This window comes from Sus scrofa, chromosome 6, assembly GCF_000003025.6.
Source record: "Sus scrofa isolate TJ Tabasco breed Duroc chromosome 6, Sscrofa11.1, whole genome shotgun sequence".
Classification (NCBI taxonomy): domain Eukaryota; kingdom Metazoa; phylum Chordata; class Mammalia; order Artiodactyla; family Suidae; genus Sus; species Sus scrofa.
Genome location: NC_010448.4, coordinates 19,458,347 through 19,473,996, shown reverse-complemented (window position 1 = coordinate 19,473,996; position 15,650 = coordinate 19,458,347). Strand labels below are relative to the sequence as shown.

Genomic DNA, 15,650 nt, shown 5'->3' with positions numbered 1-15,650 from the left:
CTGGGTCCCCAGATCTCCTTTGCCACCTGGGGCATCCAGGACCCTCCCTCACCACCCTTCCCTCCCAACCCCACTCCAGCACAAAGGTAATCCCTGGATCCAGTGCACCAGAGAGAATCTGATGGGAAGGGTGGGGTGCCACTCCATGAGATGCCATTCCATGGGGTGCCATTCCGGTATGGGAAAATCAAGCCATATCACCCACTTCCTCCTCTTCCAATCAGCTTCCGGAAGACTGCCACAGCCAGGTAATGATGCTCCAAGGCAGGAGAAAATTCTTCTCGAAGTGTCCTACAGCTACTGACCTTTTGGTGTTCCTTGATAAAATGGCCAGAACCAAACTTAAGGTGAAGCCTTGCCAGTCACCAAGCCCTGCCAAGTAATTAAGTTTTTTATGCTCAAGCCGGGATCATGAGGTATTCTAAAATACACCCCTTTCTCGGGAAGCTGCTGGAGGATGTGCTCCAATAAAATGAGGCAGTAAATCATGCAAGAACACATAGGGGCCAGGAAACCCCACCAGAAGAGAGGGGAAGCGGCCCCCCAGAAAATGTGTGAAAGAAGGCCTAGGTTGATGGCGGGACAGCAGAACTGGGCACATCCTGTCCAGAAGGAAACAGGAGAAAAGAAGGTTCCAGGAGGGAGGTCTCAGCACATAAAACAAGGAGGAAGAGAAGAATATACAGACTCTCTGACAGCTGTTGAACATTGAGAGATGTCTTGCAGAAAGCTTGCAAATGAAAAAAAGAAGCAATTAATTTCAGGAAGACCACACTGTACAGGAGAGAAAATATAATCTTACTACACAAATTGACTTACTAAAGAATGAAATATACATACATAGTCATTATAAAAACATTGAATGGCAGGTTTATTTTTAATTGTATTAAAACTGTATGTAAATGATTTCTACTTCCTTGTTTTTTTTTTTTCTTTTTAGGGCCGCACCCGCAGCATATGGAAGTTCCCAGGCTAGGGGTCAAATTGGAGCTACAGCTGCCAGACTACACCACAGCCACAGCAACCTGGGATCCAAGCTGTGTCTGTGACTTACACCACAGCTCACAGCAACACCAGATCCTTAATCCACTGAGCGAGGCCAGGGATCGAACCCACATCCTCATGGATACTAGTCGGATTTGTTTCCGCCGAGCCACGACGGGAACTCCAGCTTCCATTTATGACGCAGAGAACCACAGAATATCCCTCCCATCATCAGAATGGAAAAAGCCAAATAATGTGCAAAATCCATTTTCTGAGCCCCCTGAAGAGCTGAGGTCACAAGGTAACCAGATAAACTGATTTCCAAGGAGGAAGCGTTTCACCTCTGACATAGGAGGAACATAGGAACATAGGAGGAAGCAGTGGTCACTACAACAGCAGATGAGAAGAAAACAACTGCTACCTTAATGGATTCTTTAAGGCTGAGTGTGGACTGGCGTGACAGTTTCAAACGCCCGGAAGCCCCAGACACAAGGGGAGCGTGTATCCACTTGACAGGTCCTACCCACAGTCCTCTGCTGGTGCTCAGGAGAATGACTGGGGGTGGGGCAAGGATCTGAAAGAGCCCCTGTGGTGACACAGGGATGCCAAGCTCTGAGAGTAGAGCAGAAGCACCAGGAGAAGGCGCTGGGAGCTCCGGGCCACACGTGAGTACAGGATGGTGACAGGCTGCTGCTGAGAGACAGACATCTGCGCCCTGGCCTTGCTCTGATGTCACGCCCTCATCCCACAGGCCCCTAACCTGCTACCCGGCAGAGGGCTGCTGCCTCTGGTGGTGGAGTGAAAAAAAACCCACCTCCCCCAGATCCTGCAGCAACACTAGGCAAAAGCCATCCGCCACTACCTAGGAGTGGGAAACTCACCAGTGCCCAGCGATTTTGCACTGATATAAAATGACGACCTGGAGTTCCCATTGTGGCTCGGCGGGTTAAGAACCCGACAGAGTGTCTGTGAGGATTTGGGTTTCGATCCCTGGACTCACTCTGTAGGTTAAGGATCCGGCATTGTCACAAGCGTGGTATAGGTTGCAGCTGTGGCTGGGATCCCGAGTTGCTGTGGCTGTGGTGTAGGCCAGCAGCTGCTGCTCTGATTCAGCCCCTCCTTGCCTGGGAACTTCCATATGCTATAAGTGTGGCCCTAAAAAGAAAACTAACAAACAAAAACAAGGTCCTGCTGCTGCTGGGAGAAAGGCAGGCACCTCATTCACACTCAAGACCTCTCCACCAATTCAAGGCTGAGTTTGGCTCCCATGAGAGTGAAGGATAGGAAGCCTGACTGCACTCTAGCACTTGCACTAAGAGGCAGAGCATGTCAGTCACTGGAAGAGAAACAGGAAAACTAAGACAGCTCCAGTCCTGGGGCTCAGGCACAGGGCTGCCCACAACTGAAGTCAGAGCAAGAGAACCAATAACCCATTGCCTCTGTCAAAATCTCTCTACCGAGTAATAAGCAACAGCTGTCTCTACCACGACCACCAGCACCACCCTCCCCCCGCCGCCCCTCGCAAAGGGGCTAGAACACAAAGAAAGATTCCCTCTGGGTTGCATGCATGCAAAGCTGAGTTGAGCAGGAATACTGAGAAAAATCCCTGAAGGATTCAAGGTCTCATCCTAAGCATAGAATTATGTCAATCCGCCACTGGAGGAATGTGAAAGTGGGGTGCACAGAAGGTCCCCTTTAACCCAAATCAACTACAGACTCAACTGACTCAAGGCCCTATACTTAACCCGTGACATAGGAAATGTGCCACTTTCAGGCATAAATATCATTTACCTCACTACTGTCCTTTCCCACACAATGCCCAGTATTCTATCACAGATTCTAACACACACATAAAATCAAGAAAAAGAAAAGATCCATTGTCGAAAAGAGGCAACAGAACCAGAGCCAAGGAAGACCAAAATGTTGGAAGGCTCAGATAGGGACTCTAAGATAGCTATGATCAATGCGCTTGCTAAAGGGCGCAGTGGAAAAGGTATACTCCTAAGAACAGTTGGGAAATTTCAGGAGAGAAATGGAGACGATTAAGGATAGTCAAGTAGAAATGAAAAACTCAATATCACTGAGAAGGAACCTCTTCTATGGGTTTATCAGCAAACCAGACACAGCAAAGTAAGTGCTGAACTTGAAGATGGAGCAATACAAATTATTTGAATTGAAATACAAAGAATAAGAAGAGTAAAAATAAAAAGAGAATATCCAAGAACTGTAGGACAGGGGCAAATGATCTAATTTAAATGCAGTTAGAGTCTCAGATGGACAGACTGAACAGAGAAGAAGAAACATTTGAAAAGATAATCTTCAAAATGTTTCCAGAATTAATGAAGGTCAACAGGAGTTCCCGTCATGGCTCAGTGGTTAACGAACCCAACTAGCATCCATGAGGATGCGGGTTCAATCTCTGGCCTCACTCAGTGGGTTAAGGATCCGGCGTTGCCGTGAGCTGCGGGGTAGGTCGCAGATGCAGCTTAGATCCCACATTGCTGTGGCTGCGCTGTAGACTGGAGGCTACAGCTCCGAATGGACCCCTAGCCTGGGAACCTCCATATGCCGTGAGTGTGGCCCTAAAAGACAAAAAAAGACCAAAAAAAAAAAAAAAGAAGAAGAAGAAGAAGAAGGTCAACCAAGTACAGATCCATGAAGCTCTGCAAAACTCAGGGGGACAAAAACAAAGAAAATGATACCTACATACTTTGTAGTCAAACTGCGGCAAAACCAAAGATTAAGAGAAAATCTTGAAGGCAGCCAGAGAGAAAAAGAAATACTGTATATAGAAAATAAGAGGGAAGAACTATGACAGACTTATCAGAAACTATACAAGTCAGGAGATACCATAGCCAGGTCTTTCAAGAAAAATCTGTCAACCTAGAATTCAGGGCTCAGCGAAGATGTCTTTCAAAAACAAAAAACAAAATAAAGTCGTTTTCAGATGAGCAAAGGCTTCAAGAATTCATTTCCAGCAAACTTGCACTAAAAGAAATATTAAAAGAAGCTCTTACAGCAGAAGAAAATTTATACCAGATGGAAAATTGGACCTACACATAGAAATGAAGAGTGCTGAAGTTGGTAAAAATGTGTCGGATACAAAATAAATTTTCTTGATTTTAACATCTGTCCAATGTAAAAATGGCAACAATATAGTGTGGGGATCGTAATATGTGTAAAATTAAAACATAGCACAGAAATAGCACAAAGGGCAGAAACATTACCAAAAACATCACCCATAAAAGAAAAAAATGATAGCTTGAATTTCCTCAAAAATATGAACTTCTAATCTTTGAAGGTCACGGTTAAGACAATGAGACTACAAGCCACAGACCAAGGGAAAAGATTTGCAAACACAAATCTGAAAGAAAACAAAAACATGTATCTGCACTCTATTGAGAGTTCATAAAACTAAGTAAGACAAATAACCCAATGTAAACAATGGGAAAAGATTTAAACGGCCACTACACCAAAGAAGACACGCAGATGGCAAACGAGCACATGAAAAGATGCTCAGCATCATTAGTCATCAGGGAAATGCAAATAAAACCACAATGACATGTCACGACACACTTTCTGAGGTAATGAAGAATCAGCACACACCTTCTAAAATTAAAATAACTGGTGGAGTTCCCATCATGGCGCAGCAGAAACCAATCCGACTGGGAACCATGAGATTTTGGGTTCAATCCCTGGCCTCGCTCAGTGGGTTAAGGATCCAGCGTTGCCATGAGCTGTGGTGTAGGTCACAGACGTGGCTTGGATCTGGCGTTGCTGTGGCTGTGGTGTAGGCCGGCAGCTGCTCCAATTGGACCCCTAGCCTGGAAGCCTCCATGTGCCACAGGTGTAGCCCCAAATTTAAAAAAATAGAATTAAAATTAAAATAACTGTTAATACCAGGGGTCGTTGAGGATCTAGAACAGCTGGAACTCTCATACATTGCTGGAAGGAATGCACAACGGGACAACCACTTTGAAAAAAACTGGAAATAATACAAATTGCCATCCACTGGTGAAAGATAAACTGTGGTGTATCCACACAACAGAATACTACACAGCACTAAAAAAAAAAAAAAAAAAAAAACGAGCTGCTGATACAGGCCATACACAGCTTCATCTCAAAATCACTACGCTGAGTGCCAGAAGCCAGATACAAAGGGTTATATATTTTGATTCCACCTACATCATGATCTTCCAGAAAAGTAAAAACCTTTCCAGAGTTTCCATGGGGTGGGGAGAAGGTACTGACTGTAAAAGGACAAAAGGCAACTCTTTGGGGAGATAGAAATACTCTGTAATCTTTTTTTTTTTTTTTTCTTTTTTTGGCTTTTTTTAGGGCCACACCCACAGCATATGGAAGCTCCCAGGCTGGGGTCCAATCGGAGCTACAGCTGCTGGCCTATGCCACAGCCACAGCAATGATGGATCCTTAACCCCCTGAGCGAGGCCAGGGATTGAACCCGCAACCTCACGGATACTAGTCAGGTTTGTTACCCCTGAGCCACAACAGGAACTCCCAGAAATATTCTGCTTCTTGATTGTGATCAACATGTATGCAGGACTCTATATATTTGTTACAGCCCGTCAAACGGCTCCCCCAAAGTGTTGGTTTTATGGTAAGTGAAGCATCCCTCTAGAAACCAAATTTTAGAGAGAATCAAACCCCAAATATACTAAGAGGATAGAAAGGAGGACATGGCGGTGGGGGGGGAGCACAGGAGGGCTAATCTTGCTCCCTTTGGGATCCCCCCCACCCCCGGGCATCAGAAAGGGGGCTCTGGAAACACCTATTTGATGCCCGGGGCAGAGAGGAGTTAAGAGCGTGAGCTTTCATTTTCCCACCGCTGCATTTGCAAAGACCTGAAATAGAACGGCAGCCCCTGAGAGATGACACCCCACCCGCAGGGGTGTCAAGAGGCCACCCTTTTCAAGAAAATCATTTGGCAACATCAACTTCTCCTTCTGAATATCCTCTGACTTGAGGAACTCATTTTTGTGAATTTATCCTATGGAAACGAGAGGGCAGGCCAAGAATATAGACGTTGAAAAATATTTAGAATACCATTGCTAATCATAAAAAAGTCAAAACGTCGTAAATGTTACTTTTCAATAGAGGAAGAATGAAATACATTACAGTTCAATGTCACTCTGGAAGACAGTTTGACAACGTCTTATAAAACTACACATGCCCCTACCATGTGACCCAGCAACCGTCGTCTTGGGCATTTATTCCCGAGAAACAAAAACTCCTGTTCACGCCAAAACCTACACTTGAAAACTTCACAGCAGCCTCGTTCACAAGAGCCCCAGAGTGGAAACAATTCCAGGGTGCCTTCAATGGGTGACTGGTCAAACAAACTCAGGCACATCCACATCATGAAATACAACTCAGCAACTAAAATATATATACTGTTACACCCAACTTGGGTCTCAAGGGAATCAAACGGAGCAGGGGGGTGGGGGAGGCAATCTCCAAAATGTTGCATACTGTATGAATGGGTTTATAGGACATTTTTTTCTTTTTTTGTCTTTTGTCTTTCTAGGGCTGCACCCAGGGCATATGGAGGTTGCCAGGCTAGGGGTCCAATCAGAGCTGTAGCTAACGGCCTACGCCACAGCCACAGCAATGCCAGATCGGAGCCACATCTGTGACCTACACCTACAGCTCACAGCAACACCGGATCCTTAATCCACGGAGCGAGGCCAGGGATCAAACCTACGTCCTCATGGATGCCAGCCAGATTCGTTTCCACTCAGTCATGACGGGAACTCCTGATGGGTATGACGTTCTTGAAATAACAGAATTATAGAGGTGGAGAAGAGATTAGTGGTTGCCAACGGTTGGTGGGGTTGGGGGTTGTTCTGTAAAGGAGCAGCACTAAGGAGCTTTGTGGTGATGGAACAGTTTTGTGTCTTGATGGTGGTAGTGGTTACCAGAATCCACACATGTCACAAACACACGCACACATACACATAAATGAGTGAGTCAAAATTGATGAAATCTGAATGAAGTCTGTAAATTGTAACCAAGTCAATTTCCTGGTGTGATATTATACCCTAGGTACGCAGGATGTTAGCACTGGAGAAAATTGGGTGAAACAGACACAAAACCTTTTGTGTGTATTTTTTGTGATCTTCTGCAAATCTATCTTTTTTTCAAAATGAAAAGTTAAAAAAATGCGGGAGTTCCCATTGTGGTTCAACAGTAATGACCTGACTAGTATCCACGAGGACTCGGATTCCATCCCCGGCCTCGCTCAGTGGGTTAAGGATCCGGTGGTTGCCATGAGCTGTGGTGTAGGTCAGAGACATGGCTCTGATCTCACATTGCTGTGGCTGTGGTGTAGGCCAGCAGCTGCAGCTCCGATTCGACCCCTAGCCTGGGAACCTCCATATGCCACAGGTGCAGCCCTAAAAAGATCAAACAAATAAAATAAAATAATTTAAAAAATAAAAATAAAAACTGTGCCGTAGATAGTCACATAGAAGAGGAGCACAGCATGCCAGTGAGTGGAAAGAGCAGGTTGAAAATAGCACATATAATGTCATCACATGTATGGAAAATTATCTTTGTACGCATGCTTAAACCTATGACGATAACTAGAAGAATGGTCACCAAAATGTTAATAATGTTTGGGAGAAGACTATTTTTTCTTTTTATATTTACTATAATGTTTGAATTTTCTACAACAACTGTGGATAACCTTCACAACAGAAAAGCAAATACGTTAATGCTTAGGATTTTTTTTCATACTCCAAATGACTATTTATCATTATAGGTAAAAATAATAGTGATATATTGCTTATGAGAAACAAAAAGCATGTTGTAAAACCAATCCTTGTAGAAATTCTATGTTTCATACATGCAAAAGATATAAATCAAGGTCACTCTGGCGGGGGAGATTCGGGGCCCATGTGTTTTGTTCCTGTGGTTTCTTGGGTGGGTTGTTTTTTTTTTTTTTTTTTTTGGTCTTTGTAGGGCCACATCCGCAGCATATGGAGGTTCCCAGGCTAGAGGTCCAATCAGAGCTGTAGCTGCCGGCCTACACCACAGCCACAGCAGTGCCAGATTCGAGCCGTGTCTGCAACCCACACCACAGCTCACGACAACACCAGATCCTTAACCCACTGAGTGAGGCCAGGGATCGAACCTGCATCCCCATGGATGCTAGTCAGATTCATTAATCACTGATCCACGATGGGAACACCGCCATAAGTTATTTAACCAGTCCCTTGTTAAGGGCCACTGTGCTGGTTCCAGGCTCCTGCTCTTACAAACAGTGTGGCTGCGGCTTATACTTGTTATCATTTCCCATCATTTCCTGATTCCCAAGATAGCTCTTGTATCATGTTCAAGTTCATCACCTGCCCATATTTGTACTGGGTTAGACTTTTCCTTATCAACTTATAGAACCCCTTTACATAATAGGAAAATTAGCTCTTTGTCTAGCATATGCATTGCAAATACCTTTCCTCCTTTGCCATTTGCCTTTTGACACTGCATATGGTTTTTCTCACCATGTAGGTCTTTCTTAGATATAAAATTATTATGTAATAAAAATGACCAGTGTTTTCTCTTTGGGCTTCTGTGTTTTGAGTTGTAGCTAGAAAGACCTTCTCTGTTCCGATCTTACAAAGAAATTCTCCTGAGTTTTTCCTAGTACTTTTAAGGTTTCCTTTTTTTCCCATGGGAATCTCCAGTCCATTTGCATGGATTCTGGAGTCTGAGATGTGGATTACATTTTTTTTCCTAGTGGTCATCCATTTGTCTTAACGCTGTTTATTAATATGTGTGTTTATTTTAAAAGAGAATAAGGGCTTTGGAGTCATGAAGTACTGGGTTCTTATTAATTTGGCGATGAGGTTGTTTACTTGGCTGTGTTACACTGGGCAATTCACTTACTCTCTCAGAACCTCAGAGACGGAGGGAAAAGATTTGGTGAGACAAAGGAAGCCGCTGAATGAAACCATCTGGAATGTTCCAGGTGAGGACACTAAAAACAGAGAGCATAGGAAAGACCCTGGGCCATCTCGCCTGCCCCCTTATAGAGCAAATGGGGAAACCGAGGCCCTGAGAGTGGTGTGGGTTCGACCTCCAGGGTCTGGACCTCCGGCCCTTGGCCATGCTGCTCCCAGGCAGACCCAGAGGGAAAAGGAGCTTAACCCCACCAGCCAGCTGGGGAAACTAAGGCCAGAGCAGAAGTGACACCACCACTAAGCACCCCAAATAGAAGCTGTGGTTTCTACCCCCTTTCCCAGGAGCAAACCGCAATCTTCACTTCTGCTTGCAACCTCCAACATCCCCCTCCCCAAGCTTTCAGCACATCACGCACCATCACCCTACACGCTTGGCTGTCTCATTCTTCGAGCAGTTCGTGCTATTTGAGGCCCTCTAGGAAACAGGAATCCCTTACCTGACTCCCAAGACGGCTCCAACTGTGGCAAAACTGGATATCACCCACGAGCTTGCCTGGGGTTCTTCGGCAGGCCAGGGGTTCAGCCAAGCCCCAAACCCAGACTCCAAGTCCCGCACTTTCCCCGCGGTGCCCTGCCGCCTCCTAAAGATGACTGGGGGGCTGCGCTGCTGTATTGATGAACGAAGCCCTATTTAGGCCAATAGAGGATGAGGAGACAGGTGACGCGCAGAAGAGAGCCTTTGCAAGATGTACATGTGCCAACCAGTTCCAGTATTCAGTGCCCGAGCTGTGACATTAAGCAGGGAGCCTGACCCTTCTGTGCTTCACTTCTTCTCATCTGTAAAATGAGGCCAAGGTCACCTATTTCCCAGGGACAGAGATTCAAACAGCTATTTTCATGATCCATACTCTTAGGAAGCTAAAGCTCTGACCCAAGGTTCCCAGCCAGGAATACACTGAGTGGGAGACCTGGGAACCCAGTCCTCCCTCTGGCCGGACCCCCTTGCAGCCCACCCTCTTCCCAACAGCCAGCACGCTCCTCTCCCACCAGCTGCTCCATGTCCAGCCTCCCACTGGCCTGGGTGAAGAGTGAACCTGCAGCAAAGTCCTGACAGGTGCTATTATCAGCCCCATTTCTCAGGCAGGGAAAGGGAGGCCCCATTAGCACCCAGCAGGGAGCCTGTGACCCAGCCAGGTCCAGAGCCATTGCTCTGTCCCCAAGCTCCAGTTCAGGTCACTCAGAGAAACTGCACCTGCTCCCACTTGCCCAACAGAGACTCTATGCCAGGCCCTCACCTCTGTCCCCTGAGATGCAGGTTTCTGGACTAGTCCCATTTCACAGACGAGGAAAATGAGGTCCATTGACACCCCAGGCCCCATGAGGGGGAGCAAAGATTTGAACCCAGCGCCCAGCCACTCCTTAATTGAAATGCCTTTTTGGTTTTTTAATTTTTTATTTTTTGCTTTTTAGGGCCACACCCGTGGCATATGGAGGTTCCCAGGCTAGGGGTCGAATTGGAGCTGTAGCTGCCGGCCTACACCACAGCCACAGCAACACGGGATCGAGCCCCATCAGCAACCTACATCACAGCTCACGGCAACACCAGATCCTTAACCCATTGAGCGAGAGCAGAGATCGAACCCACATCCTCGTGGGTGCTCGTCAGGTTCGTTAACCACTGAGCCACAATGGGAACTCCTACTTTAAATGCCTTTTTAAAAAATCCATAGATCTCTTCATTCCCAAGATTTGGAGTGGCCACCTGAGGCCCAGGAACTGGTGAAGGGAGCAAAGGTGGGTCCCCAGCTTGCAGCTCTGGGGATGCCACCAGTTTGGCAACCACCCAAGCAAGGGCATGCCCAGTTCCTGCTGCAGAACCCAAGGCTCCGGGCAGAATGTGGGGGAGTGGGGGTTAGAGAGGCCCAGAGGGGCTGACCTGTGTGGCCGCTGCTGTCCCGCTGTCACGCCGCTGTCTTCTGAAGGCAGAAAGGGAAGTTGGGAAGCTCTCAGCTGCTGGCAACCTCTCTGCTCGCTCACCCCACGCCCGCACCCCACACTCTCATTTCACTTCTTCCTTTTACTGGCAGGAGCCTTTTTGCTTCTTCCAAGCTGACAGCCACGCCCCGCTCTGCTCTTGATCTCAACCCCTAGAGCCTGCAGCACTTCCGGGGGGCAGCTGCATATCTGCAGAGGTGCTGGGCATCCGTGGGAAGAGGCAGGAGGGCTGGCCAACATGGCACCCGGCAGGGCTCAAGACCCACCTCAGCTTTGCACCCCTGCGCAAGAGATGTCGCCTGTCTGGGCCTGAGTTTCCCCAAGTGTGGGAAAAGGAGAATGATCCCGGCCTGACCTGACGATGGAGGAGATGAATGATGGCGAGGACCTCAGGCCAGGGCTGGGTCATGCTGCCTGGGTTCAAACACCAGGCCCACCGTTTCCTGGCTGGGTAATTTGGAGCAAGTGATGGAAATTCTCTGAACCTCAGTTTCCTCTCTGTGAAATGCGGAGGAAGACAGCACCACTTCCCGGGCAGCATGGGGCTTATAAACAGCAGTGTTGGGAGGTCACTGGAAGTGCTCCGTGAAGTCTCACAGATGGGGGGGGGGGCTGAGGCCTGGGGAGGACGAGGGCTGGACCCCGAGCAAAGCCCGTTGGAGAAAGGCCTCGCTGGGAGCAGAGCGCAGAAAATGTGGCTAGAACTGTGAGGCTGGAAGGCTGGTCAGCTTCTCCTTGAGCCAGGGGTCCAGACAAGCCGGTCCCACAGCAGTCACTTCCTGCGCAGAAGCCTAAGGGACGGGAAGAGTGTCTGTGTGTTGGTGGGGAGATGGAGAGCTCTCTGGCCAGAGCCCCAGCCAGGCTCCCCGGGAAAATTCTGACTCAGCAATGTGCTTTTCTACTCCCAGGGGTGAGACTGTGGTGCAGCCACAGGGAGAAACCAGGCAAGTCCCAACATGGCCTCCCTCCTCTCTGGCCTTACACGGGGGCCCTTGTGGCATCCGCCCAAACACAGCCCACGGGTAGCTCAGGCGGGAGGGAGGAGGGGAGCTGCACCTGCAGGGCGGAGAGTTTTCAGGGAGGCACAGGCCACTGACCCCAGCTGCAGTGCAAAGACGGGTGTGCCTGTGTCTGGACCCCTCGGCCACTCCTGCTGGGTGACATGGACAAACTCTTGCCCTCCTCTGCGCTTTGGTTTTCTGTGGCCACGCCCCAGCCCTTGAACTTAGGTCTCCTGGCCAACTCTAGGGTGGCAGCACTAGCAGCCACTCTCAGGATCCAGGAGGAGGTCCTGCTCACCCCAAAGCCCCTCTATTTTCCATCCTGGATCTGAGCCAGCCTCACCATGCCCCGCCTCCCTTGGGGGTGCTGGTTATGCAGCCCTGCACTCCCGATCCTGGGCCACACTACCAAGACACGCCCCAGCTCAAAAGCCAGCGGTGGCTCCCCATTGCCTTCAGGTCTAGCATCCAATTTCTACTTGTACCCAGTTTGGGATGGGCTTGTCATATACATGCCCATCTCCCCGCTCTGTTCCTGCTGTGACACACACATACCTGGGTGGCACTCCAGCTCCTCGGCATCCCTCAGTTCCCAACTGAAGTCCTATCTCCTCTGGGAAGACTTCTCTGCCTCCAATTCCCCTATAAAACATGCCAGATGTTTCTGCTTTAGGAGGCATGCCAGGCCTTTGTTCAGCCCCCCAGGCAAGGAGGAGAGCAAGCCACATCCCACTCCCTACCCTGGGGGAGCCACATCCAAGCCCCCGTGAAATGTCTCTCCACGTGGGGGGCTGCTTACCCTGCTGCTCTGCTAATCACATCCCGACAGGGCACTAGATAAACTGAGTCACATCACAAAAGTCATTTCCTTTTCAGTCTTTCCCAGTCCTGGTGGCATCCAAGAGAAGTGTCCGTTTAATGCCAAATTGTCTCGAACCCATGCCTTCTGTCCCTTTGATTTTCATTCGTCAAACTTTTACTGGACATGAAAAACAAGAGATCTGATGTTTAGTGATTTTTTTTTATTGTGGTAAAATACACATGAACTTTCCCATTTTAGTCATTTTTAAGTGTACAGTTCAGTGGCATTAAGCACATTCATAATTGCAGGCAACCATCACCACCAACTTTTCCATCTCCCCAAACTGAAACTCTGTCCCCATGAAACAATAACACCCCACTCCCCCCTCCCTACAGCCCCTAGCAACCACCACCCTACTTCCTGATTCTGTTTGACTCGGTCCTTCTGTGACTGGCTTGTCTCACTTAACAGAACGTCTTTAAGGTTAATCTACACTATAGCATAGGGCAGCACTTCCTTCCTTTTTAAGGCTAAATAACATTCCTTTGAATGCATCGACCACATTTCGTTTATCTATTCATCCACCGACAGACGCTGGGGTTGCTTCTACCTTCTGGGTATTACGAATAATGCTGCTATGAACTTGGGCGTACACATTGAGTCTTTTTTTAACCAAGACAAAACTTCTACCTAGATTGAGGATGTTTATTTATTTGACATTTATTTTTATGATTTTCTTCTATTTATGGAAATTGGTAACAGATTTCCTATTTATACCATGTCTGGGAGTTCCCGTTGTGGCTCAGCGATAATGAACCCAGCTAGTATCAGTGAGGATGTGGTTTTGATCCCCGGCCTTGCTCAGTGGGTTAAGGATGGGGTGCTGCCGTGAGCTGTGGTGTAGGTCGCAGATGCAGCTCAGATCTGGCGTTGCTGTGGCTGTGGCGTAGACCGGCAGCTCCAGCTCCAATTTGATTCCTAGTCTGGGAACCTCCATGTGCCGCAGGTGCAGACCTAAAAAGCAAAAATTATAAGTAAATAAATAAAACACACGTCTGTCCTAAAAAGGTGAAATGATTGAAAGAAAAATGCTAAGTAAGGAGGGGCACAAGTACTACGTGTTGACGGCAAAAACTGATGGCAGAGATACCGGACAGAAACCGCTGAAGTGTGGGAAATCCTAACGTAAGCCTCGATCAAAAACCCCACCGTGCTACACTGGAGAAAGAAACCCCTCAGGAGCCACTGGAGGCTGACACCGGATTACCACTGCATCCAGAGGGCTGCCTGGAGGTGTGGTTTTAAGAACAGGACCGAGGATGGTAAAACTGAGAGTCCCAGTTCTGTGACCTGAGCCTGCACATGGCTTCTGATCTTCACTTTTCTCACGGAGATGCTGGTAACACCCAGCTGACAGAATGGCTATGAAACAGTTCATTCTTGGGAGTTCCTGTCGTGGCTCAGGGGTTAACAAATCCAACTAGGAACCATGAGGTTGCGGGTTCAATCCCTGGCCTTGCTCCATGCGTTAAGGATCCGGCGTTGCCGTGAGCTGTGGTGTGTGTCGCAGACGTGGCTCGGATCCCGCATTGCTGTGACTCTGGTGTAGGCTGGGGGCTACAGCTCCAATTAGACCCCTAGCCTGGGAACCTCCATATGCCTCAGAAGCGGCCCTAGAAAAAGGCAAAAAGACAAAAAAAAAAAAAAAAAAAAAAAAAAAAGAAAGAAAGAAAAGAAAAAGAAAAAGAAAAAAGAAACAGTTCATTCCTGTTAACTCCCAAAGACACAGTCAGCACATGTCTTGGTTTCATGAGCGGGCAGCTCTCCCCACCGCACACAGTGCAAGAGACACCCCTTGGACAGCATTTTTGCTTCTTGAGAAGGAGAGCCCAACGGCAATGACACTGTCATAGGAGCTTAGGTTCACCACCAGCTCAGCCTCCTCCACCTTCTCCATCCCTAGCCCCAACTCCAGAAACTCCGGGAAAGAACTCTAGGCTCTTGGGCCATGGCTGTCTTTACTGGCTGTCAAACTTTGAGTAACTCTGAGCCAAGAGGCTGGCTGAGTATTTCCTCAAATTTTAAAGAGATATTCCAGTCCTCTGAGTACTCAGTATCTGACTCTCACAGGCCCCAGGTACACAGTAAGCCACCACAAGTACAGATCAGTTCCCTCTCAAACACCACAGAGCCCTGCCAAAATCTCTCTCTACCTGATGGCCAAAGGCCATCAACATTTAACCATGTGAATACAAAGTAAACGGTGATGAGTGAAACTGCAGATCTCACAAAAAGTGTGGGATTTCATGAAGTGGATGGAAGTGATGCCATGGAAATAGAGCAGCAGCTGACCAGAGGAAGAGAACTTCTGTCAAGAGAAATGACCAGGAACTTCTAGAAAGACTTGTTTGACTACCAAGGAATTCAGAGTGAGCCTGAGGTACGAAATCCTCAAATATTTTCGCCAAAATGATCCTCTTGGCGTTCCCATCGTGGATCAGCAGTTAAGGAATCTGACTAGCATCCACGAGGACACAGGTTCGATCCCTGGCCTCGTTCAGTGAGTTAAGGATCCGGCATGGCCGTGAGCTGTGGTGTAGGTTGAAGACTCGACTTGGATCCTGCGTTGCTGTGGCTGTGGCGAAGGCTGGCGGCTATAGCTCCAATTCAACCCCTAGCCTGGGAACCCCCATATGCCACGGGGGCGGGCCTAAAAAACAAAAACAAACAAACAAAAAAAGATCCTCTTACTGCAAAGAGCCAGTTCTTCATTTATTCTAATGTATGCATGCACTCATAATCCAAATACAGGCATAACCTCAGGGATATTTCAGTTTCAGTTCCAAGTCGCAGCATTAATTCAAATACACAATAAATCTAATCACATGAATTTCTTTGTTTTCCCAGCACATGCAAAAATTATGTTTTCACTATACTGTAGCTTAGTAA

At 47.7% G+C, this 15,650-nt stretch overlaps 1 protein-coding gene across 8 annotated transcripts in view; it reads right to left on the bottom strand.

The window, feature by feature from the left end:
• ADGRG5 (adhesion G protein-coupled receptor G5) overlaps positions 1-15,650 on the bottom strand; it is a 32,118-nt gene that overhangs the window by 14,671 nt on the left and 1,797 nt on the right. For 2 of the 8 annotated variants that reach the window (XM_021093911.1, XM_021093912.1), the window contains 5 exons: positions 12,699-12,878; positions 12,455-12,541; positions 10,840-11,689; positions 9,401-9,740; positions 8,890-8,980 (listed from right to left, as the gene is read on the bottom strand). In XM_021093911.1, coding sequence (XP_020949570.1) covers positions 8,890-8,957 — 68 coding nt within the window. In that variant the 5' untranslated portion in view covers positions 8,958-8,980; positions 9,401-9,740; positions 10,840-11,689; positions 12,455-12,541; positions 12,699-12,878. Of the gene's footprint in view, positions 1-205; positions 373-8,889; positions 8,981-9,400; positions 9,741-10,839; positions 11,690-12,454; positions 12,542-12,698; positions 12,879-15,650 lie in introns of all 8 variants that reach the window. The other 6 variants (XR_002344544.1, XM_021093914.1, XM_021093915.1 and 3 more) reach the window with 5 other exon arrangements.